The 26,843-nt window shown below is 45.7% G+C and overlaps 1 protein-coding gene and 1 non-coding gene across 2 annotated transcripts in view; one reads left to right on the forward strand and one right to left on the reverse strand.

Moving 5' to 3' along the window:
• Positions 1-295: 295 nt before the first annotated feature.
• Positions 296-26,843, reverse strand: part of LOC126484447 (uncharacterized) — a 729,699-nt gene continuing 703,151 nt past the window's right edge. The window contains exon 5 of the mRNA XM_050107967.1: positions 296-532. Coding sequence (XP_049963924.1) covers positions 300-532 — 233 coding nt within the window. The 3' untranslated portion in view covers positions 296-299. The remainder of the gene's footprint in view (positions 533-26,843) is intronic.
• Trnat-ugu (transfer RNA threonine (anticodon UGU)) lies at positions 23,995-24,068 on the forward strand. The gene has a single exon. It is a non-coding gene; the product is annotated as a tRNA-Thr (tRNA).

The following is a 26,843-nucleotide window of genomic DNA, read 5'->3' on the forward strand; positions in this document are numbered from 1 at the left end:
ACAGATCAAAGCTGTTGCGAGACACTGTTAAAGCTGAAGTAGTAATTTAAAGATATCGTAAGCTGATAAAACTTTGAGCACATATATTATGCGAATTTCAGAAATGAGAAATGATTGTTCTCTGGTAACACAGAAATTGCTTAGAAAAACACTCTGCAGACATAAAATACAATCAATGGATTATACCAGACTGTTCGCAGTTTTTGTTTTATAATCGACTTTTTATACCAGGTATATCCTGTGTGGAACAAGTAGACATAAGGAATAACAATCTTTATTGAATTACTCTGATAGGTTGTTTACATAATCTTCGAATCTAAAATTCCCTTCGGTAAGCAACAATAACTCTCATTGCACACTTGGTCCCAGAATGTGCTGGATATGTGCATTTCTGCTGCTGCTCCTGCTGCTGCTGCTGCTGCTGCTGACGTCACAGTGTCGGCGCTCACAGGCGTCATTGCTGCGGTGAGCGCCACGGACAGGCAGCTGCCATGTCTGCGTATTGTGAAGGCAGCGGCCATTGCGAATCTTTCTGCAAGTCAATGATTTTACGTACAAGTCGGAAAAAAACATACTTCTGTAAGTGTTTTCAACAAATATATGTTGTAGATCTCTCTCTGGAAAGGCACACACCAACTGTCTTGTGCTTATATGACAACCACACCTTTTACTTATCAATTTCATGTTGTATATACATCTTTTCAACTAAATGGAAATGCCGTGTGGCTACGGCCCCCCGTCGGGTAGACCGCTCGCCTGGTGCAAGTTTTTCGAGTTGACGCCACGTAGGCGACTTGGGTGTAGATGGGGATGAAATGATGACCCAGCCGGGAATCGATCCCGGGCCGTTACGCATGACATTCCGTCGCGCTGACTTCTCAGCTACCAAGGGCAGACTTCAACTAAATGAAAATCCAAAGATCGAATCAGGAATTTTACCCACAGTTTGTGGGTAAACCTATTTCATCATGAAGTGGTTTACACATCTGTTCTGACCTATAATTCTTTATCTTTAGCTTTTTTTCACAATATAGCTTAATAATGTGGTGTGGCAACAGCACAGGTTTGGAGTAACTGAGGCGACAGCTGAACTACAACCTTCGTGTATGCGGGACATGTGGAACGAAGTCCGCAGCTCGTGGTCTAGGGGATCACGGGCTCCCGTGTTCGATTCCCGGCAGGGTTGGGAATTTTCTTGCCCGGGGACTGGGTGTTTGTGTTGTCCTCATCATTTCATTATCATCATTATTCGCCACAGTGGATAAATTTGACTGTGTGAAAAAATTGGGACTTTGTACGGGCGCTGATGACCACCCCACAAACCGATCATCATCAACACGTGTAGGACGAAGGTGATACAGAAATTTGAGGAGAGGGGGAAATTTCATCCTCTGATAGAGGATACGTGCAGAAGACGAACACAATAGCGAACGATGACGCCAGTTTTGCCTTAACTTTTCTAGTTTCTCAAGTGCTAAAACACATATTCAATTACTTTATACTGTTTTTATTGTGGATGAGATGCAATGTTTTTCGGCTTTCAGTTTCTCTCAGGTTTTCAATAGACTGCATAAGAGTTCTGTCTATGAATTTCCTTCTCAGGTGAAAACATAGATAAAAGGTTGTTACAAGGAAATATGCATTTCTATAAGGATTCAATTTAGCGACCTTCTTATATTTCAAGATATTCTACAGGCTTTTTAACGCTTCAGGTCTAGGATCTATTCAGTATGAGGGGAATCCAAGAAGGAAATTACTTATCTTGTCCCACGCCAAGAGTACTTCGTAATAAGAGTGGCACGTTGCCAGAAGAGAGTACATGTTCTGATTTTCCTACAAACAGAGTTCTACTGCGGTGCAGATAAGAGGTGTGTCAGAGTGTGGGAGTGGAATGTCACGGAATCTGGAAATTTACTCCAAAGCTGAATTACGAAGGACAGTACTCCTCTTGCAGGCAAAAAATCTAAATTGCACGCACATTCATCATGGAATTCTGGTGGTACATGGATCAAATAAAATTACACATTCAGCCATAATGAAGTGGTGCCAATGATTTGACCAAGGTGGAACAGGCGTGGGTGATGTTACTCAGGAAGGAAAGCCATCGACATCGATCAATGATGATAATTCCCAGGCAGTCGAGGAACTGAGTCGCAATAAAAACAGATTTTCCGACGATAAGGATGTTTCACTACTGGCCTGGCAAGATGATGATGATGATTATTATTATTATTATTGGTTTGTGGGACGCTCAACTACGCGGTTATCAGCGCCCGTGCAAATTTCTGTACTCAGTCCAATCTCGACACTTTCATGAATGATGATGAAATGATGAGGACAACACAAACACTCAGTCCCCGAGCAGAGAAAATCCCCAACCTGGCCAGGACTGGGCCGGCTAGTGACACCACGCACCAGATGTGTGGCCGCGAAGCGCTGGCTCAGTGGTCAGCTGGCATTCGGTGCCGACAAGTACACTCTGTTCCGAGCCATGTCGCACTGTTCACAACAGTCATGGGGATTTAGACAGTGCACTGAGGTCAACGAGCATGGGACAAATGCCCAGTCTGTCCACGAGATGTGGACATGGCGCACCCCTGTACCTGAAGAAAGTACATTACATGTATATGTCTGCAACATGAACATTGCTGAATTTGCGACCGATTCCCAATGACGAACCCAATGGTTATCTTGTGAGGATCGGAACGATCACCCTGACAAACCTGTATCTGCTCCCCCACCCTTCAATTGGGTTTGCGCTGCCTAATATTACCGACTCATTAAACAAATAAAATAGATGCCTCTTATAATTTCTTTACTATTAAGCAATTGTTACATCAACCAGAAGCTTGGGTGGAGTCTTGCGTCGTACTGAACTTGATGTTGTTGGAGGAGAACTCCAAAATCATAAATGTCTTACCCCTTGGAACTTCAGTTCACTGTTATAGTATGAGACAATGCTACAGATAAAAAAATGAGATAGTAAATAGTTATCTGCTGATCCACAAAGGTATTCGACATACCGCCGTCAATAATCAAAATCTGTTTGGTTCAGATACGTTTTACATCTCGTAGTTAAATATTCCCAAAAAAGATCATAGCAGATTCATTTTTACACTCTTGTCTATATAATCCAGAACTTTTTTCGGAATATGTGACGAGGGGGATAGTGGGCTCTAGCTGCACTGTTTCCAGATTTCAAATCACTTCTCCCCCCAACCCACCGACTGCACTGTTCCCCTACTGGCAGACAAATGAATATGTTGTGATTTCTTAACCCCATTATCCAGGACAAAAGAACGGTACATTACACCCTTTCCCTCCCCCCCCCTCCCCCCAGCGACTAACAAAAGATATGACAGGGCTGTCACCAGTGGTATAGGACAGACAGTACGGTCCAGGACGATTTATTACCTTCTCCCCCACACACAGCCTCTCCCAAACCCAGGACAGACATAATACAGACCCACAATTCCCCCGAATCTATCACAAGGGTTGAAGTCGTTGAAAGTTCGATGAGATTTCGGGATTGCCGCCGAATCACGTTGACTTCTTGTGGCAAGAAGTCAACGTGATCCGGCTGCAATCCCCAAATCTCATCGAACATTCAGTACGCCGGGAAAACTTCAAGAATCACAAGTCACTGGAAGTCTCCCGCAGAAATAGTGAGCCATGCTGCCGCTATGGCCGTCCATAATTGCGAAAGTGTTGCCGGTGCATGATCTTTCGCTCATGCTCATTTCGCGCGATCCTGATGGCCAAATCATATGCTCCAATTGCGCATAATGTGCTTCAAAGCAATTGCGATCAATTGTGGCCCCGTGATATGGGGCATTGTCATCCATAAAAATTTCATCGCTGTTTGGGACGTGAAGTCGATGAATGGCTGCACATGGTCTCCTAGGCAATGATTGAATCAGTTAGGCCAAAGGACTCAGTTCGTTACATATAAACGCATCCCACACCATTACGGAGCCACCACCGGCCTGCACAGTGCCTTGTTGACAATTTGCGTCCATGGGTTCGTGAGGTGTGCGCCACACTCTAACCAACTGAAATCGGGACTCAACTGACCAGACATGGTTTTTAGTCGTCTAGGATCCAACAGACATGGCCATGAGCCAAGAAGATGGATTGCAGGCTATATCGTGCTGTTAGCAAAGACACTCGCGTCGGTCGTGCGCTACCACAGCCCATTAATGCCAAGTTTCGTCTCACTATCCTGACTGATAAGCTACTCTTAAGCCTCACATCGATTTCTGCTGTTATTTGCTCGTCTCTTAGCACTGACAGCTACCCGTTAGCCGCTGCTCTCGTTCGTTTAGTAAAGGCCGTCAGCCACTGCCTTGTCAGTGGTAAGAGGTAGCGCCAGACATTTGGTGTTTTCGGCACACTATTGACACTGTGGTTCTAGGAGTATTGAATTCCCTAACGATTCCCGAAACGATGTTCCATGCTTGTAGCTCTAACTACCACTCTGCGTTCAAACACTCTTAAATTCCGCCGAGTGGCCATGATTACATTGGAATTTTCACAGGAATCACCTGAGTATAAATAACCTCCCCGACAATTCATTGGCCTCTTATACCTTCTATAAGCGAAACTATCGGCATCTGTATATGTGCATATCGCTATCACATGACTTTCGTCACCTCTCTGTATGCAGTTTATACTATCAATGATTAATGAAAACCACTTCATCTGCATTTTTCTAAATTTCTTGCGTTTCGACCGGTTTCGTTTCTTTGAACATCTTCAGGTTGCCAAAGTGTGCTGAAGTCAGTACATAGATAGTCTGGTTGTCGTATGTAATGTTAAAGGCAACATCAAGATCACCGATCGGAAGGAATCTGTCGGCCACTGGGAAAGAGATTGACTGGTTCTTCACGACCAGTGATTTTGGATGTTGTCGTTAACATTACATACGACAAGCAGACTATCTATGTCTTTATTTCAGGTTCAAATGGCTCTAAGCACTATGGCACAACATCTGAGGTCATCAGTTCCCTAGAACTTAGAACTACTTAAACCTAACTAACCTAAGGACATCACACACATCCACACCCGAGGCAGTATTCGAACCTGCGACCGTAGCAGCAACGCGTTTCCGGACTGAAGCGCCTAGAACTGCTCGGGCACATCGACTGGCTTGATTTCAGGACTCGACAGTCTAAGATGCTCAAAGGAATGAAATCGATCATAACGCAATAAATGAGTAAAAATACAGATGAAGTGGTTTTCATTAGTCATTCACAATAATGTCAGCTATGGGCACAAATTGATCAAGACTGTTCAAAAAATGGTTCAAATCGCTCTGAGCACTATGTAACTTAACATCTGTGGTCATCAGTCCCGTAGAATGTAGAACGTAGAACTACTTAAACCTAACTAACCTAAGGACATCACACACATACATGCCCGAGGCAGGATTCGAACCTGCGACCGTAGCAGTCGCGCGGTTCTGGACTGAGCGCCTAGAACCGCATGGACACCGCGGCCGGCGATCAAGACTGTTTCTACTGTCTTTGCGTTGGGTACCTTGAAACAGCGGGAATGAGCTCAAGTATGATAAGGAAAAACAAAGTCACAAGCGCCTCCGTAGCAGGGAGAGGCAGGTGTGACGAAATTGTCACTCGTCGGAAATAATAATCTCCTCATCACTTCCTCTATATATCTCCGTCCCCTTCCCGTTTTAGTTTCTTCCAACCCTTTCACTTCTTCTTCTCCTTCGTCTCCTCCTTCCATTTTCCTTTAACCTTCCTAAATTTTTTCTCCAATCGCAGAACTGACACCATTCCTCCCCCAGTGACAGCGTCCAGCGCGCGCGCCTCATTTGGAATCCCCTAACTACGCCGTGGGCTGGTTATTTACCTGCTGTGATTTGGGATAACTTCGTAAAACCTCCAAATCGGAATGCTTGAAATGGAAATGACCTCGCTACTCTACTTCACGTTAACCACTGCACCAGCTCGCGTGGCTGAAGTGCATGTCGTCGACGACGACAGAGCGACAAGTGTTAGCAGAGATGTGACGTCGTCAACCGCCCCCGCTGATGTAACACAGCGGAGTTAACACGCGTAGCGTCGGGCAGTGGAGCATTGCGCAGTGCGTATGTGTGTGTGTGTGTGTGTAATGGGGAACAGCTGCGTGGGCTGCGGCCGTGTGACGGATGGCTGTGACACGCACAGCCGGCCCCCTTGTGATACAGGTCAGCTCTGCGTGCCCGGCTGCCCGCAACTAGGTCAGGCACATTCCAGACCACCAGCCCGGAGCCAGCGCCCTACCTTGCGTTTCCAGGTCAGTTTTTTATCGATCCTCTTATAACAGCGTGTAACATTTCTGGCACTTCCAGCCATGATTACTTTATTCTCAATCAGAGCATCATAAGTAGCGGGCACCTGATGTCACTAGGAAGTAGTGATCGGTATATGCGACCACGTGTCGTTTTGTAGATGGCACCAGAGTTCATCTCCTTCGTGTAACTAACGTGGAACCGACTGAGCGACCCTGTACTCTAATTGGCTACTGTCCATGAGTACCAAAATATCTAACGTCTTTACTTATCATTTTCTGAGTAAGACGACAATAGGAATTTGCGTCAGTTTAAAGGATCTCTCACCAACGTCGTCATTAGCAAGTACTTTTGAAAATAATCTGACAACAACATTTGTAAGACAGGAAAAGCTATGAACAGCCCAAATCACTTCGTGCTGGCACGAATGATGCCCAACGGCAGTGAGCCGTGCTGGCTGTAAAGAGAGTTCAAGTTCTTTCCGGCAGCCAGTGAAATTTTGTTTTGTTAAGCTAAGTGGCTAGAATTCAAGTCCTGTCGGTAGCGGCCGGCCGAGGTGGCCGAGCGGTTCTAGTCGCTAGAACCGTGCCATCGCTACAGTCGCAGGTTCGAATCCTGTCTCGGGCATGCATGTGTGTGATGTCCTTAGGTTAGCTAGGTTTAAGTAGTTCTAAGTTCTAGGGGACTGATGACCTCAGAAGTTAAATCCCATAGTGCTCAGAGCCATTTGAATTTCAACCTGTCGGTAGCCAGTAAATACTGGTGTGTATTTTGTGCCGCGAGTTTGTGACCACTGCAGAGCAGTCATACAGTGGAAAAGTGTTACCTATTGTCATTTGTGTATTAAAATTGTGTTGATTACAGGTGTGGATTACTTTGCTTGCAGATTCGTGGCACACAATTTTATGGCGAATGTGGTTTTGTTGTTTTAACCACCGGCGTATCAGAAATAAAATAATTGGCACCCCTTTTGAAATTTCAACAGCGACGCTTAATAGTGTGTCTGAGGATGAACATCCATTTCACGCACAGTAGAAATACATTTCAACCAACAGTACATGATCAAAAGCCGACGTATCACATTTCACTGTTCTGCAACAAATACCTAGAATAAAGACACAACTTAGATACAATGTGCAGAACTTTGCAATCTTTTCCGACGAGAGTCAACATCCAGCAGCGCCCCCCCCCCCCCCCTCACTCTCCACCTCCAAAGATTGTAGTTTCAGAACAAATGAGGCCAATACGGAGGATAATGTGGTAACATTTTAGGGGGAAGGCTATAATTAATATACCTTTTGAAATGTGGTGCTACAGAAGAATTCTTAAGATTATATGGCTAGATAACGTAACTAATGAGGAGGTACTGAACAATCTTGCAGAGAAAAGAAATTTGTGGTGCAGCTTCACTATAAGAAGGGATCTGTTGGCGGGACATATTATGGGGCATCAAGATATTGGAGGGAATTTGGGAATCGCAGGCGGAGAGCAAGAGATGAATACAGTAAAGCGATTCAGAAGAATGTAGTTGTTAGTAGTTATTCGGAGATGATGAGGTTTGCACAGGATAGAGCAGCATTGAGAGCTGCATCACACCCGTCTTCGGACTGAATATCACAACAACAACCACAACAACAATGCTTTAATAAGAGATTAAAACTTAAATAAGGGCCATTCAGAAACTATTGCTTCCCTTGTTTTGTTTTGAGCGTCCAACGCCAGATTACGTTTGTGTGTCGCTAATTATTAAACCGTCCTGCTAATGTCTTGTTAGTGTAGTTGTTGTGCGGTGGATAACAGCGGTATGTTAGCGTTCCAAAATGACACTGACGTGCGTACAAAGGAAGTCTTTGTAACTGTATTCCCCATATCTGAAAAAATTGAGCCAATTAAAATCTATCGACGCTTGTTGTAGATGACTAAAGACCGCACAGTGCACGAGGGTAGTGTGAGCTGGAGGGTACGGCATTTCAGGGGTGACGAAAAGGGCGCCGGCACGGTAGCTCAGCGTGTTCGGTCAGAGAGCCGGTTGGCCTCTGTAATAAAGAAACTGAGTGGATGGATCAACCACCGAACTCGAACAGGATGTCTTGCGACGTCCGCAACGACCAAACAACGATCAATATCAAACAAAATACAAAAAAAAGGAGGTGCACGACAAGACGCGCCCCTGCCGACCCTGTTCTGTTGCCATTCCTCATAATGAGCAGCGTCTGGACCGATTCATCAGTGACGATGGGGGGATTACGACCAAGAAATTGTGTGCACCCCTGAAATGTCGGTTGCAACGCCTTACGCAAGATGTTACGCAATCTTGGTTATCGGAAAATGAGCTTGAGAAGGGTCGCGCAAAAGCTTACACAAGGCTAAAAAAAATGACACTCAAGGCGAATTTACCGGGAACTTCCAGACCAACACTAGGATGACGGGTACAAATTTCTGAACGCCACTATCACTGCTGATGAGACATGGTGTCATAGCTATTTGCCGGAATCCAAAAGGCAGTACATGAAGTGGCCACACGTTCTCCAAAAACGAAGTAGTGCAAGACGCAGTTCACGGAGAGGATTAGAACCCGTACTTTCAGCATGTTAGCGGTGGATCTCAGCCACTGCGAAACTTGACTAACGCTACGGCTACAGAAGGTGAGCACAAAAATTCGATTTTCTCACAAACTAAGGACCGTCGCATGAAAATGAAAAAAAAAAGGAAAATTGAGTTTAACGTCCCGTCGACATAGATTTCGTTAGAGATGGAGCATGAAAAGCCGCTCACGACAAGTCCCTCTAGAAAATACCTAAGTTATAAACTTTCGTGATTAATAACTCTGATGGTCCTCTTGTGAGTGAAATGGTGGCGGCCTTGGGACAATGACTATTTGTCAGATACACTCATACAAATTTTTTGCAGTAACTACTCACGTAGTATTTGTTACACAAGACAATAATCTTAGACGAATGAGGCCTAAGGAGGTGGCAGTTGTATTCCAGAATCACTCTTAAATCCGTGTTCTCAAATCTTTCAGTCATCGGCGGAGATCTGCGTTAAAACTCACAGCTTATCACAATTCACCATTTCGAGCCATAAACTAGAAATAATATTATGATATCTTTATCGCATTCCGTTCAACTGCATTTACACATATCAGTGTTTGATTTTATTCTGGCAATGTGACATCCGGAATTTTCTTCAGAAATAGTACTCTTCTCTACAATAGACCATATTATTAATAACTTACGGAAAATGTTTTGCCCATATCTGAGGGCAAAATTAAGTATTGAAGGAAAAAAGACTGCTTTGAACCTGACGCTCGTTCGACCGTCAACGAGATGAACGGATCCCCAGGGCGCTTCCCCAAGCTACGACTTCGCGCGGTGGCTACCTCGCCTCGTAACACGGTACTGGGCAGCTAGCCGCTTACCTCAGATACTGACGTTAAAGGTACTAGGAGCACATCCCCTTTGTTCGTATATGTATAATTCATTACTACCCGACCGCAATATTAAATTACACTACTGGAAATGGAAAAAAGAACACATTGACACCGGTGTGTCAGACCCACCATACTTGCTCCGGACACTGCGAGAGGGCTGTACAAGCAATGATCACACGCACGGCACAGCGGACACACCAGGAACCGCGGTGTTGGCCGTCGAATGGCGCTAGCTGCGCAGCATTTGTGCACCGCCGCCGTCAGTGTCAGCCAGTTTGCCGTGGCATACGGAGCTCCATCGCAGTCTTTAATACTGGTAGCATGCCGCGACAGCGTGGACGTGAACCGTATGTGCAGTTAACGGACTTTGAGCGAGGGCGTATAGTGGGCATGCGGGAGGCCGGGTGGACGTACCGCCGAATTGCTCAACACGTGGGGCGTGAGGTCTCCACAGTACATCGATGTTGTCGCCAGTGGTCGGCGGAAGGTGCACGTGCCCGTCGACCTGGGACCGGACCGCAGCGACGCACGGATGCACGCCAAGACCGTAGGATCCTACGCAGTGCCGTAGGGGACCGCACCGCCACTTCCCAGCAAATTAGGGACACTGTTGCTCCTGGGGTATCGGCGAGGACCATTCGCAACCGTCTCCATGAAGCTGGGCTACGGTCCCGCACACCGTTAGGCCGTCTTCCGCTCACGCCCCAACATCGTGCAGCCCGCCTCCAGTGGTGTCGCGACAGGCGTGAATGGAGGGACGAATGGAGACGTGTCGTCTTCAGCGATGAGAGTCGCTTCTGCCTTGGTGCCAATGATCGTCGTATGCGTGTTTGGCGCCGTGCAGGTGAGCGCCACAATCAGGACTGCATACGACCGAGGCACACAGGGCCAACAACCGGCATCATGGTGTGGGGAGCGATCTCCTACACTGGCCGTACACCACTGGTGATCGTCGAGGGGACACTGAATAGTGCACTGTACATCCAAACCGTCATCGAACCCATCGTTATACCATTCCTAGACCGGCAAGGGAACTTGCTGTTCCAACAGAACAATGCACGTCCGCATGTATCCCGTGCCCCCCAACGTGCTCTAGAAGGTGTAAGTCAACTACCCTGGCCAGCAAGATCTCCGGATCTGTCCCCCATTGAGCATGTTTGGGACTGGATGAAGCGTCGTGTCACGCGGTCTGCACGTCCAGCACGAACGCTGGTCCAACTGAGGCGCCAGGTGGAAATGGCATGGCAAGCCGTTCCACAGGACTACATCCAGCATCTCTACGATCGTCTCCATGGGAGAATAGCAGCCTGCATTGCTGCGAAAGGTGGATATACACTGTACTAGTGCCGACATTGTGCATGCTCTGTTGCCTGTGTCTATGTGCCTGTGGTTCTGTCAGTGTGATCATGTGATGTATCTGACCCCAGGAATGTGTCAATAAAGTTTCCCCTTCCTGGGACAATGAATTCACGGTGTTCTTATTTCAATTTCCAGGAGTGTATAATCACTGCTATGAATATCCCATATGCCCTATGATGATCGGGAACAATTTGGCCTGTTTGTGAGTGATGTTCACGGAATTGTTTAACTCTCATTGTTACACAGAAAAGAAAGAAAAAAACAATCCGTTACCCGTTGAGGTACAAAATCAATTTTAAAGTCCCTCTAACAATATAAAGGCATATAAAAATAAACGTATTTCAGGACCCAGCAACACCTTTTCAGATTGAATCCACAGAAAGGCTATATACTTGAATGTTCTAACAATAGAAGTACAGCACTAGGAAACCAGTGGAATAGAGACTCGCTTCGGACATGAGCAAATAATAGATATTTCCATATGCGAGGACAAATCGAAAAGTCTTTGCCCCTATTTTTACTGCTGTAAAAACTAGAAACCGCCCTTTCTACAATGTCAACGTACTACAAAAAGAATTCTCTAAAATCCAAACCCTCCAAAACTCAAGTGAATGCATTCCATCTGAACTCGAGGCAGGCAAAGTACAGGCTCAATGTTACCTGGGATGGGACATTTCTGGAACACACTGATACTCCCACCTACCTTAGCGTCGTGCTGGACAGAACATTGACATACAAATATTATTGCGAAAAAACACGCAAAAAAGTAGAAGCACTAAATTCCCTAATAAGAAAGCTGTCCAATTGCAAATGGGGTACCAAACCTACCGTGGTCAGAACTTCAGCCCAAGCTTTGTGCTTCTCAACTGCCGAATATGCCTGCCCGGTATGGTGCAGATCCGCCCACGCAAGAAAGGTAGATATTAGCTTGAATGAAACATGCAGGATAGTGACAGGCTGCATGAAACCACCCCCATAGAAAATCTTCACAGAGCCGCAGGTTTCACAAACCCTGACTCACCTAGGAAAGCCCATGAACATACCGAGAAGCTAAAACAAACCTTTGATGCCCGTCACTCAATATTTGGCCTAGAGTGTGGCCCCAGCAGAGTCAAATCTAGACGCAGTTTCCTAAGTTGCGCCTTAGATGAGCCCCCCATCTACTATCCACTAAGAGAGGACCCACCAAGCGGCGTTTCTGGTGATTGGAAAACCTGGAGAATGCTTAACCGCATCAGAACTGGGGTGGTTCCTGTGAAATCTAATCTGATCAAATGGGGTTTGTTGGACGAAAATGACGACAAATGCGACTGCGGCACTCGACAGGACATGGAACATCTCCTACAATGCCCTGCCTGCCCCCACAGATGCACCCTCGACGATCTATGGCTGGCTAAAGAAGAAGCATTGGACAGTGCCCAATACTGGGCAAACAAATTGTAGTTTCCGGACACGAAAAAGTAAAGTAAAGTACTGCTGTAAAAGCGAAGTCAACGTATCCATTCCAAGCGTTGTACCTTTCTTGGTTCGTGCCAACCCTCCGCCTCCGGAAACTCCGCTGCACGGCGCTGCTGTCAGTTCTTATAGGTGGCGATTGTGCTTCACGTGTCCTCGGCGTTAGAGCAACGAAGTGTGATTCATTTTATATGGAGCAAGGGACGAACGCCCGTCGAGATCTACAAGGAAATGCAGCCCACAGGTGGGGAAAACCGTCTCGTTTTGAGAACTGTGAGGTGGTTACGTTGCGATTTCGACAAAGGCCGTGAAGTCTTGCATGACAATGAGCGTTCGTCTCAGACTGACAACAACATTTCCTGCGTGGATGAAATGGTGAAAGCGGATCGGCGTGTGCACCTCACGGCCGTTTCCCGGGAACTTGGCATACTGTATGTGAGTGCTTACGACATCATTGACGGGTCCTTAAGGTACGGCAAGGTTTCATGTCGGTGGGTGCCTAAGCAGTACGATGACATGATGAAAGGCAAGCGAATGATGTCTTTACTGGATTGGTAGCCCATTTGGAATTGGTACATCTGGAATGGTACTCCAAGGAGGGTGAAGGTTTCCTGGACCGCATTGTTATAGGCGGTGAAACGTGGATACCGCATTTCACGGCGGAATTCTAGCAGCAGAGCATGGTGTGACCAAAAAAAAAAAAAAGATCATTCAGCGCCATTCGTTGGGAAAGTGATGTTAACGGCCTTCTGGGATAGCCGTTGATCGCTGCTGCTGCATTTCATACCACAAGGTGCAACCATCAATGCAGATGGTTATTTTTCTACACTGTCACGACTGAGGGTTGCCATCAGGCGAAGGCACCAAGGGATTCTCCATGTGGGCAACATGATACTGCTCTACGAACGTGCGAAACCACATGTGGCAATCATAACTGACGAAAGGCTCCGGGCATTTCACTGGGAGATTGTGGACGACCCATCATACAGTCCAGACCTCGCCCCTAGTGATTTCCACGCTTCTGGACCGCTGAAGCAGTTCTTGGCAGGACAGCAATTCACAATTAACAGTGGAGTCGGACGAACTGTACAGCAGGAGCATCTCAAATCAGTGCTGTGATCGGACAAATGTGTGAACCGGTGTGGAGAGTAAGAGGAAAATTAGTGCAAGGTATGTGCTCTAGGATGTATATTCGTCATTACCTGTATTTACCTTACTTTCGGTAGTAAAAAATAGGAGCAAAGACTTTCTGCTTTGCCCTCGTACGCTTTTAGAAAGGAAGTTAGTACTGTGAGCTAGAAACGAGAGCTCGCTTGAGAGAGATCGATACGTCCGTATCTCATAATTTTCTGTCGTAGATAGTGAAATGGATTTTGTGAAATTTTCTGCCGAATATGTCCCCATCATTGGTGATGTAAGTGAAATAGTTTTACAGGTTGTCATTATGTATTGCATACCGTTTAATAAAGTTAGTTAGATGGTTCATTTATCGTATGTACTCTAACTGATCATTGTATTGAATCATATTAACGTAGCATACCTCTGACTGTGACAAGCGTTACTGTGAGCAGCTATCGGTAAGTGTGTAAGTGTCCCCTGCGACTGTAAACGAAACAGGATTAACTTATGAGTAAGATAGGTACAAGTACTACGGAAAAAGTGTACATGTGTTATAGCGCAATAAAAAGCAAGAAGTAGGGTATGTGAGCATCTTCAGTTCTTGCAGACGTCAATAATTGATCTTACCCTACCAGGACACGGTGCATTAAAGCGAAAATACGCTTTTTGATCAAAAGTATCCGGACACCTAATACTGGACATTAAATTGGAGTTGATCCACCGTGCACCTTCATGGTGGCTTGAACTCCACTGCAGACACTTTGAATGAGATGTCTGAATGTCGGTGAAGGAATGGCACCCTCTTCTTCTTCAAGATCCGAAACCACAGTAGGCAATGATTCTGGGCGCTGAGGTCTGGAGCAAAGTCAAATTTCTGACTCATCCCAAAGATGTTTCATTGGTCTCAGGTCGAGGCTCTGACAAGCCAGTAGGTGTGAGGAGTGTTATTGTCCACAAACCATTGGCTCTTATAGGTGCTGATCTATGACAGGGTGCATTGTCATACTGATACAAACAATCATGGTCCCCGAACTGTTCCTCTATCGTGCTCAGTACACGATGGTGTGAAATGGGCTCATATACTTCCGCATTCAGCGTTTTTTTAAGGGCAATAAGGGACGACACCGTAATTACCAAATACACCACCTCCTCCCTACTTCACTATTGTCATTACAGATGATGGCAGGTCACATTCTTCATTATTCACCAAACCCAAACACTTGCAGGATGACAATAATTTCCGCAGCGCGTGGTCTTGCGGTAGCGTTCGATTCCCGGCGGGGTCAGGGATTTTTCCTGCCTCGAGATTACTGGGTGTTGTTGTGTCGTCTTCATCACCATCATCATCCATCCCCATTACGGCCGGAGGAAGTTAATGGCAAACCACCTCCACTAGGACCTTGCCAAGTACAGCGATGCGGATCTCCTGCATCGTCCCCTACGCTCTTCTGAGTACGGAACCACATCATCATCATCGCGGAAATAACGTAAATTAGTTACAAACTACGGCGTGCACAAACTTTATTCAACAGATAAAAGTAACTACAGATATTCGGATTTAGGTTATGACATGTTCAATATGTCTACCATCATTGGTGATGTGGCGCAGACGAATAGCGAAATTCTGCATGGCCCGCTAAAGCGTCTCAACATCGATGCTGTCGATGACCTCACGATTGGCTGTTTTCAGCTCAGCAATGGTGTCGGGGTTATTACTGTACACCTTGTCTTTAATACAGCCTCACAAAAAGGAGTCGCATGTGTTCATATCCGGAGAACATGGCGGCCAATTGAGATCCATACAAATGGCCTCTTGATACCTCAGGGCTCGAATGTGGTCCACAGAGTGCTCCTCCAGGACTCTCCTGCTTCGATGGAGTCGAGCTCCGTTTGCATGAAACACATCTTCTCGAAATCGGTGTTGCTTTGGATAAATGGGATGAAATGATCTTCGGAAACCTTCACGTACCGTTCGGTAGTCGCCATGCCATCATGGAATACCACAGCGATTATTCCGTGACTAGAAATCGCACCCGTTGAGGGTGAAGAGGCTTCTCGATCGCGAAATGCGGATTCTCATTTCACAAATGCGCCAGTTTTGCTTACTGATGAAACACTCCAAATGAAAGTGGGCTTCGTCGCTAAACCAGAGCATACTAATTCCCATCGTGCCCCGCGGTCAATCGGGCAGTTTGAACGTCCTAACGCAAACCGTTCAGAAGTTATGACGTTGTTACTTCATGTAGTTCAACAATTGTAACCCTGTACATCGTATTGTCACAGAGTGTAGCGTGTTCCATCACTGCATATCACTACTTTCAGTCACCCACTATCCAGTGGTGTCGCTCTTTACACCAGCTTAAGCTCCGCTTAGTACTTACTATATAAATGTGTGGCTCCTAAAGTGATCGAGCATTGCACGTCATTCTTCTCGTCCTTTTACGCACAGTCATTGTGCTGGCTGGATAGCTGGTAGCACTTTGGAACTCAGAGGAAATCCATTTGCTGATTTCACGTTATTTGTTACAAACACTCTCTGAAAATGCTCGACGGTTCCTGTCCACATGCTGCCTGGGCTTGGTTACGCTGTGGGTGTTCCTTGGCGTCTCCAACTCATAATTACATCACCGACAGTCTGCTTGGGCTACCTTAGAAGAGTTGAAAGGTCACTAATGGATTTGTTACTCACATGACTTGCAGTAACTATCCTACGTTCGAAGTCACTATGCCCTCCTGACGGACGCAGAATGCTGCTTCCCTACTAACAACGTAATATTCCCCCACCTCCTTTCATACTGGTGGATCGACCGGCTCTCGCCACATCTAAAGGTCAATTGCACATTCCATAGAGGTGCCCGGGCACTTTTAATACATTGTATATTGGCACTCTGCCCAAAATAGGTAATTATAGTGGCTTAAAACGAAAATAATAATTATCATTAAACACACATAATGCAGTTAGACGAAAATTGTAATACTGACACTGTCCTTTAACTTTAGAGCACAACCATCGTCGCATGTTTGCAGCCGCTAAGTATTTATTACTTCGCACGGTAGTTTTTAATACCTGTAGATCAATGGGCGGAACGTAAGGTACGCGTCCTGGCAAGGGAAATTTTGTTGCAATTAAACCGAATAAACATCAGGTTAGAGCATTTTTCGAATTAAAAGCCTTTAGCTCAGTACTTAAGGTTTATTATTTCATGGTTTTATTCTATGGTAAAAGATATGATTCAATGAATTAGTGAAATAAAATGAAAAAGTTCTGTTTTTAAATTTATTTAGCTTTTTAACAAAATTAATTTGTAGTTCGTGGCAGCCTGTAATAGTAGATTACACGGGGAAATATAAAAAAAGGCGTTTTACTACAATTTTAGCTTCACAGTTGCTTTTACTTACAATTAAAATTGTACAGCAGCTACAAGTCGTAAGTAACTTTCCTTTACTGACATGATTCACTCGACAGACGTGAGCATTTGCAGACATTAAGCAGCTAAGAGCCACACGTTAAATGTACCTGGCTGTATATAGTGACGACGTCATACGTAAAAGTTACATGTATGACGGCTTCACTACATACAGCCAGGTGCATGCAACATGTGGCTCTTGGCTGATTAATTTCTTAAGATGCTCGAGTCTGTCCAGTGAATCACGTGAATAAAGGGCAGTTACATGCGACTTGTAGCTGCTGTACAATTTTAGTGTTTTACCGTCGCCGTTGCCCCTGCAGGCGATGCCTACGCTCGCAAAGTTTGTTCTTACGTTGTAATTCGCCTGCAACGACTCGTACAGCTGCCACAGAAATACTGCATAGTGCGCACCAACGACAGTTACATGCGTCATAATGCTGTAATAGTGATGTTGACATATTTTTATAGGTTTTCCGACTGGTGGTAATATAGTTATTACAAACAAATGAATATTTCACAAAAAATAAATTCATAGTTTTAAAATTTGTACATTTCACTACTGCGTTTCCCGCTAAAGCGTATACAGCGGTCGCGTGATCATAGCTATGACGCTGCGAGCCAGTAAGCAACCTATCATATGCTGCGGATCTTAAGGCACCGTGCATGTTTCTTGGTTCGGATTGAATTAGTTACGCAAGAAATCGGGTTCTGTTCCTGGAAATCGAGGTTATATCTCCGATTTGCAACACTCACTTTCGAAGACATGACTTGCTGCAAACTCCTTTTTCTTTTAGAGGTTGTGTGACTTGTAAAGAAAGAATGTGTTAGAATGAAAATCGCTGCTTACTACTGTCATTTCGCGACATAAAATCTCATTCCAATACAATGAACTAATTTCCACTGTGATGCACGCCTTCTGAACGCACTTTACGCAGCAGAAAACACGAGAGCTTCATTGCAGCGATTTTTCACGCCACACAGCGAACTCACCGACGACAACCGCCTCCATACGCAGTTAAGTTCAACTTAACTATTACGCCACATATTTTGTAGTGCCACTTGTAAAGGCTGTTGATTACATTATTGCCCTTCTATACTGTTGCTGTAGCTGCTCGATGGGCGCTTTAGAAGATTATCAGTAATAACTCTACGCCTGTAGATTGTTGATGACTAGTTCTGGCATCTGTCAGTTTTTACTATGCTACGTATTGCCTTCAACCACTCAGTCAATTATAATTACTTCACGATGTCTAGCACAGAAAACGCTGATAACAACAATCAGTTGCAGTGCCTTAAGAGAGTATGGACGAAAGCAGGAGCTAATATTATGCCTTTTTTTTTTTTTTTAAGAAGTACACAACTTTAAAGACAGAACTCCTACTGAAGATTATGAAAATTCTAAGGATCGTTTACAGGAACTGTCAAGATCAACCGATCTTGATAACAAAATACGTAATCTTCTCGCTGACGATAATAATGCTGTTGACGTGTCAAAACCTGACGAATACACAGACGCAGCCAAGCGCGCAATTTTACCGTCGTCACGGGAAACAGAGGGGAACGTATGACTTCTATGGTTTACATCACCGTCTTTGATAAACAACCCGCTGCGACAGTCAATCCACCATCTAATATTAGACTGCCCACTATAAAACTTGATACATTTTTAAGCGATGTTGAGGGACGAGCTTGTTTCTGAGAACAGGTCCAGAAATTGATTGAGCAAGACCCCACGATATCCATATACATAAACAGATTTTTCTTTGTGGCTGTGCCGGCCGGTGTGGCCGTGCGGTTCTAGGCGCTTCAGTCTGGAACCGCGTGACCGCTACGGTCGCAAGTTCGAATCCTGCCTCGGGCATGGGTGTATGTGATGTCCTTAGGTTAGTTAGGTTTAAGTAGTTCTAAGTTCTAGGGGACTGATGACCATAGATGTTAAGTCCCATAGTGCTCAAAGCCATTTGAACCATTTGAACCTTTGTGGCTGTTTCAAGGGGAGCCAAAGCGTTTAGTTGGCGGTATCGCTGAGAGTTCTGACACACACGAAGAAATTAAGAGAATTCTCAGAAGATAGCATGGCTATAAAAACAGAATTATAGAAGCTCATTTGGACTATTTGGAAGCTATGAAACCAATACCCTTCCCGAATCCAGACTGCCTTAATTCTACCTTTATTGATAACAACAGACGCGGCCAAGCTTTGCGCGCGCTCGCTGAAGACGTAAATGACTACGGTCGCGTACTAGTACTAAAAATTCTCAGATCTTTTCCTGATCATATCTGCAGACGTTGGCCTATTCAGCTCAAATAAACCAGCTTCTCAAAAGGAGGCATACCTCAGTTATAGGAATTTATAGGAACAGGAATAGCGCTTAATTCAAAGATGATACGTTGCGACATTAAAATATTGACTTCAGCTTCCGCAGTTGCGACCATTCAAATCCGTGCTCAAGAGAAACACAACCCAAGGGTAATAAAAATTATTGTCCATTTTGCGCCCATTGTAAAGAACGTGGCCATTAGTGCAAGAATTTACGAGGGTCGTTCAATAACTAATGCCTCACTTTTTTTTTCTCAGAACGTATTATTTTATTATTAAGAATCAGAATTTGGTGTCAATATACATCAACATGTCTTGTCCATGTACTATTTTTCTACGTATCTCCATCACGTTCTATGGTCGTACGACAACGTTGTGGAAGAGCATGTATTCCCTGCTGGTAAAAGCTCTTGTCCTGTAGGCGTAGCCATGTTTTCACTGCATGACTGACTCTCTCGTCATCTTCAAAGTGTGTTCCCCGTAGAAAATCTTTAAGCGGCTCAAAGAGATTGAAGTCCAAGGGTGTCAGGTCTGTACTGTAGGGTAGATGAGGAGGCAATGATGTCCAACCCAATCTGACGATGTGTCTAAATCACTGCAGACGCACTTCCAATGCTGACCGATAATTGTAGAGCCAATTGTCGAGTTATGATGCACTGGTCGGCACGATTAATGGCATCCACAAGAGTCAGCATGTCTGGAGCAGTGGCTGTGACAGGACGTCCCGAGCGTGGCTGATCGTGGAGCTCTATTTCTGCATTTCCTCAGGCTATAACTTTCTTTACCCATTGCCATACACTGCACAAAAACTTTGTGGATATTCACCACAAAATAAGTGGCTCTGAGCACTATAGGACTTAACATCTGAGGTCATCAGTCCCCTAGAACTTAGAACTACTTAAACCTAACCAACCTAAGGACATCACACCCATCCATGCCCGAGGCAGGATTCGAACCTGCGACCGTAGCGGTCGCGCGGTTCCAGACTGAAGCGCCTAGAACCGCTCGGCCACTCCGGCCGGCTATTCACCACAGTTTCTTTTTCTGCACACAGGAATTCAATAAGAGTATACTGCTTGTAAGGTGAGTCGTATGTAGACGCCATTTTGACGCTGCACTACGGCTCTGCCATCTGCCAGAACGGTTTGAAATTCACCGGCTCACAGAACAAACATCAAATGTGAAACACCAACAAGGATGTTTGTCTGTCTATATTAATGGCTCTTTAAAGAAAATGTTTGGAATAACTTCATGAGCGACCCTTGTAGTAACGTTACTGACACCACAGAATGAAAACAGAAATTAAAAGTCGCTAACCGGAGTTTTCTATAACTAAAAAAAAGGATATAACGTGTAAAATTGCGGAGAGAAGGGTCGAGTCTTTTGCGCTAATTGTAAAAAAATCCACATGACAAGCCGATATGCGCGAAAGATACGACATGTAAGAGAGTAGCGCGGAGTAAAGTCGCTTCTGTTTGCAAAATTGACGCAATTACACCCTCCTTCACATTCTTGCAAACTGCTCCGGTGAGCATCGTAGCACCAACAGGATTAAGCAGACTTGCTCGATACGAGCCAGATAATGGAAGCCTAGCCTCTACAGGAGGTGGGCACAAGTATGGGAATACCAAAATCACACTGCCATGCCTATCACGGTGCAGTAAAACCAGTGGACTTGAAAACAGCATCATCACGCGATGGACAAATACAGGTCCAGTATGGAAATTTTATAGGATTCTTCCTGCAAATCAGAGGCAAGTTCAGGGAACAATCAGGGTGCTGGATAGTGATTACACACTCTTCTCTCCAAAGTACACCATAAAGGCTCAATAAAATCGGGATATGGTGGCTGTAGTGGCCAGGGGATTTGCGATAATTCATTCTCCTGCTCACAAAACCAGTCCTTGACGATACGAACTGTGTGAACATGGGACTTGTCGTCTTGGAGCACAGAATCGCCACAGGGGAACAAACATCGTATCTCGGGATGGACCCCATCAGCCAAGCCAATCGCATAATCTCTAGGGGTAATGCGATCTTCCAGAATGCCTTGGGGTTCGTGGAATACCGCGATGTGGCTGCCCAAAATCATCATCGACCCCAAGGCATGCGTCACTCCTGGGACATAAGATCTGCCAGATGTAGGAAACAGTGCGAAACAAGACTCATCCGATCAAATTATTTTCATCCATTGACCATAGTTCAGGTCTTATGGCTTCGGCACCCCGTTTTTCTGTTACTGTCATCTGCATCAGTAATGAGTGGTTTTGGAATTCCAGCTACGTCTACATCTACGTGATTACTCTGCTAATCACAATAAAATGCCTGGCAGAGGGTTCAATGAACCACCTTCAAACTGTCTCTCTACCGTTCCACTCTCCAATAGCGCGCGAGAAAAACAAGCACTTAAATTTTTCTGTGCGAGTCCCAATTTCTCTTATTTATCGAGATGATCATTTCTGTCTATGTAGCTGGGTGCCAACAGAATGTTTTCGCAATCGGAGGAGAAAACTGGTAATTCAGATTTCATGAGAAGATCCCGTCGCAACGAAAAAGGCCTCTGTTTTAATGATTTCCACTCCAACTCATGTATCATGTCTGTGACTCACCCTGCTATTCCCTCCTTTTAGAGTTCCCTTCCAGTTTTGGTGCTGACAGAATTCACGTGTTGGACATTCAGTTCTGCAGTAACTTTTGCAACTGTCGTCTTCTTATTTTTCATCGCAATCCTCTTGTGTGACTGTCTGTCGGCCGGCCGTTGTGACCGAGCGGTTCTATGCGCTTCAGTCCGGATCCACGCTGCTGCTACGGCTGCAGGTTCGAATCCTGTCTCGGGCATAGACGTGCTTGATGTCCTTAGGTTAATTAGGTTTAAGTAGTTCTAAGTCTAGGGGACTGATTACCTCAGATGTTAAGTCCTATAGTGCTCAGAGCCATTGTTGTGACTGTCTGTCACGATCGCTGACACACAAACTCTGACCAGTGTTGTGGCTTAGCGGATGATGATTTTTCCGCTTTCCCTATGTGGTATGTAGCTCGGATATGGCGCCTCTTGAAACACCAAACACTTCGGCTACCTTGGTTAGGAAGCACGAGAACGAATTGTCGCATCCACTCTGATCACCATAATTGCAAGAACTTGGTTACGGAGGGACGCACCATATGGGCACCAACGATTTGCACAATAATTCACTTAGTTCCAATATAACACACTCGTAGCTACACAGAACACTATTCTCACCACTACTGGCAGTTGGAAAGCATTGAGGACATCAGACAAGTGCCGATCGTGGTCAAATACAACAGCTCAACCTGCAGGCTCTGCTAGCATCTGCGTTTATGTTCAGACATGCGTTTCCCTCAGTATCTCGATACTTTCGTCCAACCCCTGTACAAAGAGGACCTGCCCAGACAGGGCTCATCACAGACTTAGCGACAGCGCGGCCTTGTCCAGCAGTCCGAGCTTCACTTACCAGCGTGTCCCGCCTGCTGCGTCACGTCGCCGTCCGTGGCTATTTTTGCGGCGCGCCATGCTGGCTAAGCGCTGCCGGGGACGGAACCTGGCGGCTGAGTGCGCGTTCTTCGCGGACAAGCGGACAGGTCAATATTCTGCGCCAGCTAGCCGAGCCTTAATTAGAAATTAACATGGATGAAACATGGCGCTCGTCAGCCAAAATTACGACGGACTGCACTCCTGATGGCACAGGCGCCGGGGCGAAATCGCGCCTCCCGACGGGGAAGCGAACTTGCAGAGGAAGCGTAATTAAAACGTTGGAATAATTACGCTTCTGCAAATCTCCACCGTAACAGTTTCCTTACCGCTGACTGGCTTTCTCTGTGAGGAAGAATTTCTGTGGCACAGAACAGAGATGCTGCTTTCTCGGCGGGAGAAAGCACGTCCGTTTCATCCGAAGCGACGTTGTTCCGCTGTCAGTTTGCAAACAAAACAGACGTTTTGCTGTCTATCGTACATAGTTACATCTTTAAACAAGAATCTTTAGTATTCTTATTTAACGGATCCACCGGCCCTACTCTCAAAATACCTGAATACTCTGCATTTTGGTATGTTTGGAAAATCACATAAAGGTATATATATGAAGACAGTAACTGTTCTCGAAAGGACAGATACTGTAGATGACCGTGCAGCTTTTCCCTGGAATAAATGATGACTAACTGAAACCCTCAGCTGCCGACAGGTGTTGTTGATATACCTCGATGTGAACAGCTGAAAATGTGTGCCCCGACCGGGACTCGAACACGGGATCTCCTGCTTACATGGCAGACGCTCTATCCGTCTGAGCCACCGAGGACACAGATGAATAGCGCGACTGCAGGGACTTATCCCTTGCACGCTTCCCGTGAGTGAATGGGCAAATGTCTTCATATATATAGCTATAAGGCTACCCAGCCATTGACCTTCGTCTGTGCTAAAGCGCACAGGTTGCCCAAACTCTTACGGGAATCGCCAAAGCGTGCGCGAGGAATGAGTGAAGGGGCAAATGTCTATAAGGTACATTACGTAGGTAGAATTGTGGACAGCTGGGAATGTGAGTCTCACGGGAAACGAGCAAGGGATAAGTCCCTGCAGTCGCGCTATTCACCTGTGTCCTCGGTGGCTCAGACGGATAGAGCGTCTGCCATGTAAGCAGGAGATCCCGGGTTCGAGTCCCGGTCGGGGCACACATTTTCAGCTGTTCACATCGAGGTATATCAACAACACCTGTCGGCAGCTGAGGGTTTCAGTCAGTCATCATTTACATACAGGTATCGTAAAAGTAGTCCACCGATTTATAAAACAATATACGTGGTGTCTGCTCATTCGGACATGTCCAAAATCTCAGCACCACATATACAGGTTTCATCGAACAGGACTTTCCAACTTGGAAATGATAGAGAAAATTATGTGTCATTATGTAGAAAACAACCACAAGTTTCATATAAAAGTGTCAAGTGTCGTTTTGATTCGATTTGACCACCACTTGTGTTGCGGCAAATTTCTCAGGTCAGTGGACTGGCCGTGAAGGGCTATCGCATGGCCACCTCGCTCACCAGATTTGGATTTCTTTCTCTGGGTTTCCATTCAAGAGCGTATCTATGTTCCTCCCCTACCAAAAAATTTAGCCGACCTGAAAAATCGAATCCACGCTGCCGTTGCACAAATTACGCCCGATGATATGCTGCAACAGGTGTGGGAAGAAACTGATTACCAGTGGAATCTTTGTCGCATCACAAATGAGGCCATATCGAACCAAAATGGCACTTGACACTCTTATGTGAAACTGTAGGTTGTTTGTTACAAATGAGAAACCTACCAATTCTGTAAGTTATCTCTATAAATTTCTATATCTTTCCAGAGTTGTAAAGTTATTTTTGACTCACGCAGTATAATTAAGGAGAGATGGCCAATGATCCCTTCAGTGCAGACGCACACCAGGCTCAAAGTCTTACGGAAATCGTTGAGATGCCGCGAGTAATGAGTCTAATGAGGAAGAGCACTACATCAGTAATTTTTATTTAATCGTATCGCTAGGGCCCCCCGTCGCGCAGGCCGTTTGCCGGGCGCCGGTATTTCAATTTGACGCCACTTCGGCGACCTGCAGTTGATGAGGATGATAGGATGATGATGATGATGACAACACAACACCCAGTCCCTGGTCGGAGAAAATCGCCCGACCCAGCCGGGAATCGAACCCAGGCCCAGAGGATTCACAGTCCGTCACGCTGACCATTTAGCTACCGGGGACGGACTACATCAGTAGTGTGTGGTATAAGTTGAGAATTAAGTCTCACTGGAGGCATGCTATAGTAGGCCATGCGGTAGTGATCACCATCGCATCCGGATCGCATCTGTTGAGTAAGCAGGTGACCGGGTTCGGATCCCGGTCCAACTTAAATTTTCATATTACCCCACTGATTATAAATCAATGCCCTCTGGCAGCTATCTTTAATTCCTTTAAGTCTTAATATTGCGAGACCATGCACGCTCTGTTATGCTCTAATTGGTTATTCTTCCTCCTTTCCTTATCTTGCCAAACAATCTTTATGGTAATGGGAACTTATTCCACTACCATGATTTGGGAGGACCACATCCAGATCGAATGTTACCGTGGTAGCAGGTGAGTTACTGCATTTAGGTGGTCGTTGTGGAAATCGGGGCAACTCACTTTGCTTCACAACAGTTCAATTTCTAAGCAAATTCGCCCCGTCTGAGCTTCGTATGGGTACAGATGACCCATCTTTTGCTAGTTTCTTCTGTCGCTTAAACACCTCTCCAACTACTGGGCAACCTTATGTAATACACTGAAGCGCTAAAGAAACTGATATAGGCATGCGTATTCAAATACAGAGATATGTAAATAAGCAGAATACGGCGCTGCGGTCGGCACCGCCTATATAAGACAACAAGTGTTCAAAAAAATGGCTCTGAGCACTATGGGACTCAACTGCTGTGGTCATTAGTCCCCTAGAACTTAGAACTACTTAAACCTAACTAACCTAAAGACATCAAACACATCCATGCCCGAGGCAGGATTCGAACCTGCGACCGTAGCAGTCGCACGGTTCCGGACTGCGCGCCTAGAACCGCGAGACCACCGCTGCCGGCAACAAGTGTCTGGCGCAGTTGTTATATCGGTCACTGCCGCTACAATGACAGCTTATCAAGATTTAAGTGAGTTTAAATGCGGTGTCATAATCGACGCTGGAGCGATGGGACACAGTATCTACGAGGTAGCGATGGCCTGGGAATTTTGTCGTTTGACCATTTCACGAGTGTACCGTGAATATCAGGAATCCGGTAAAACATCAAATCTGCGACATCGCTGCGGCCAAAAAAAGATCCTTCAAGAACGGGACCGACGACGACTGATGAGAATCGGTCAACGTGACAGACGTGCAACTCTTCCGCATATTGCTGCAGATTTCAGTGCTCGGCCATCATAAAGTGTCAGCTTGCGAACCATTCAACGAAACATCATAAATATGGGCTTTCGGAGCTGAAGGCCCACTTGTGTACCCTTGATGACTGTACAACACAATGCTTTATGCCTCGCCTAGACCCGCCAACACCGACACTGGGCAGTTGATGGCTGGAAACGTGTTGGATGCGCGGAAGAGTCTCGATTGAAGTTGTATCGAGTGGATGGACGTGCACGGGTATGGAGATAACCTTACGAATCCATGGACTCTGCATGTCAGCAGGGGACTGTTCAAGTTCGTGGAGGCTCTGTAATGGAGTGAGGCGTGTCCAGTAGGAGTGATATGGGACCCCTGATACGTCTAGATACTAAATAGAGACTAAGGGGATTAAAAGAGATTAAATTTGAAGTTATGATGTATTGTTTTGTAATATCGCGAAATAGGAAGTGAGTGTCACGGAGCGCGGGGTAGCCGCGCGGTCTTGAGCGTCTTGTCACGGTCCGCGCGGCTCGCCCCCGTCGGAGGTTCGAATCGCCA

The sequence above is a fragment of the Schistocerca serialis genome, chromosome 6 (genome assembly GCF_023864345.2).
Source record: "Schistocerca serialis cubense isolate TAMUIC-IGC-003099 chromosome 6, iqSchSeri2.2, whole genome shotgun sequence".
Taxonomy (NCBI): Eukaryota; Metazoa; Arthropoda; class Insecta; order Orthoptera; family Acrididae; genus Schistocerca; species Schistocerca serialis.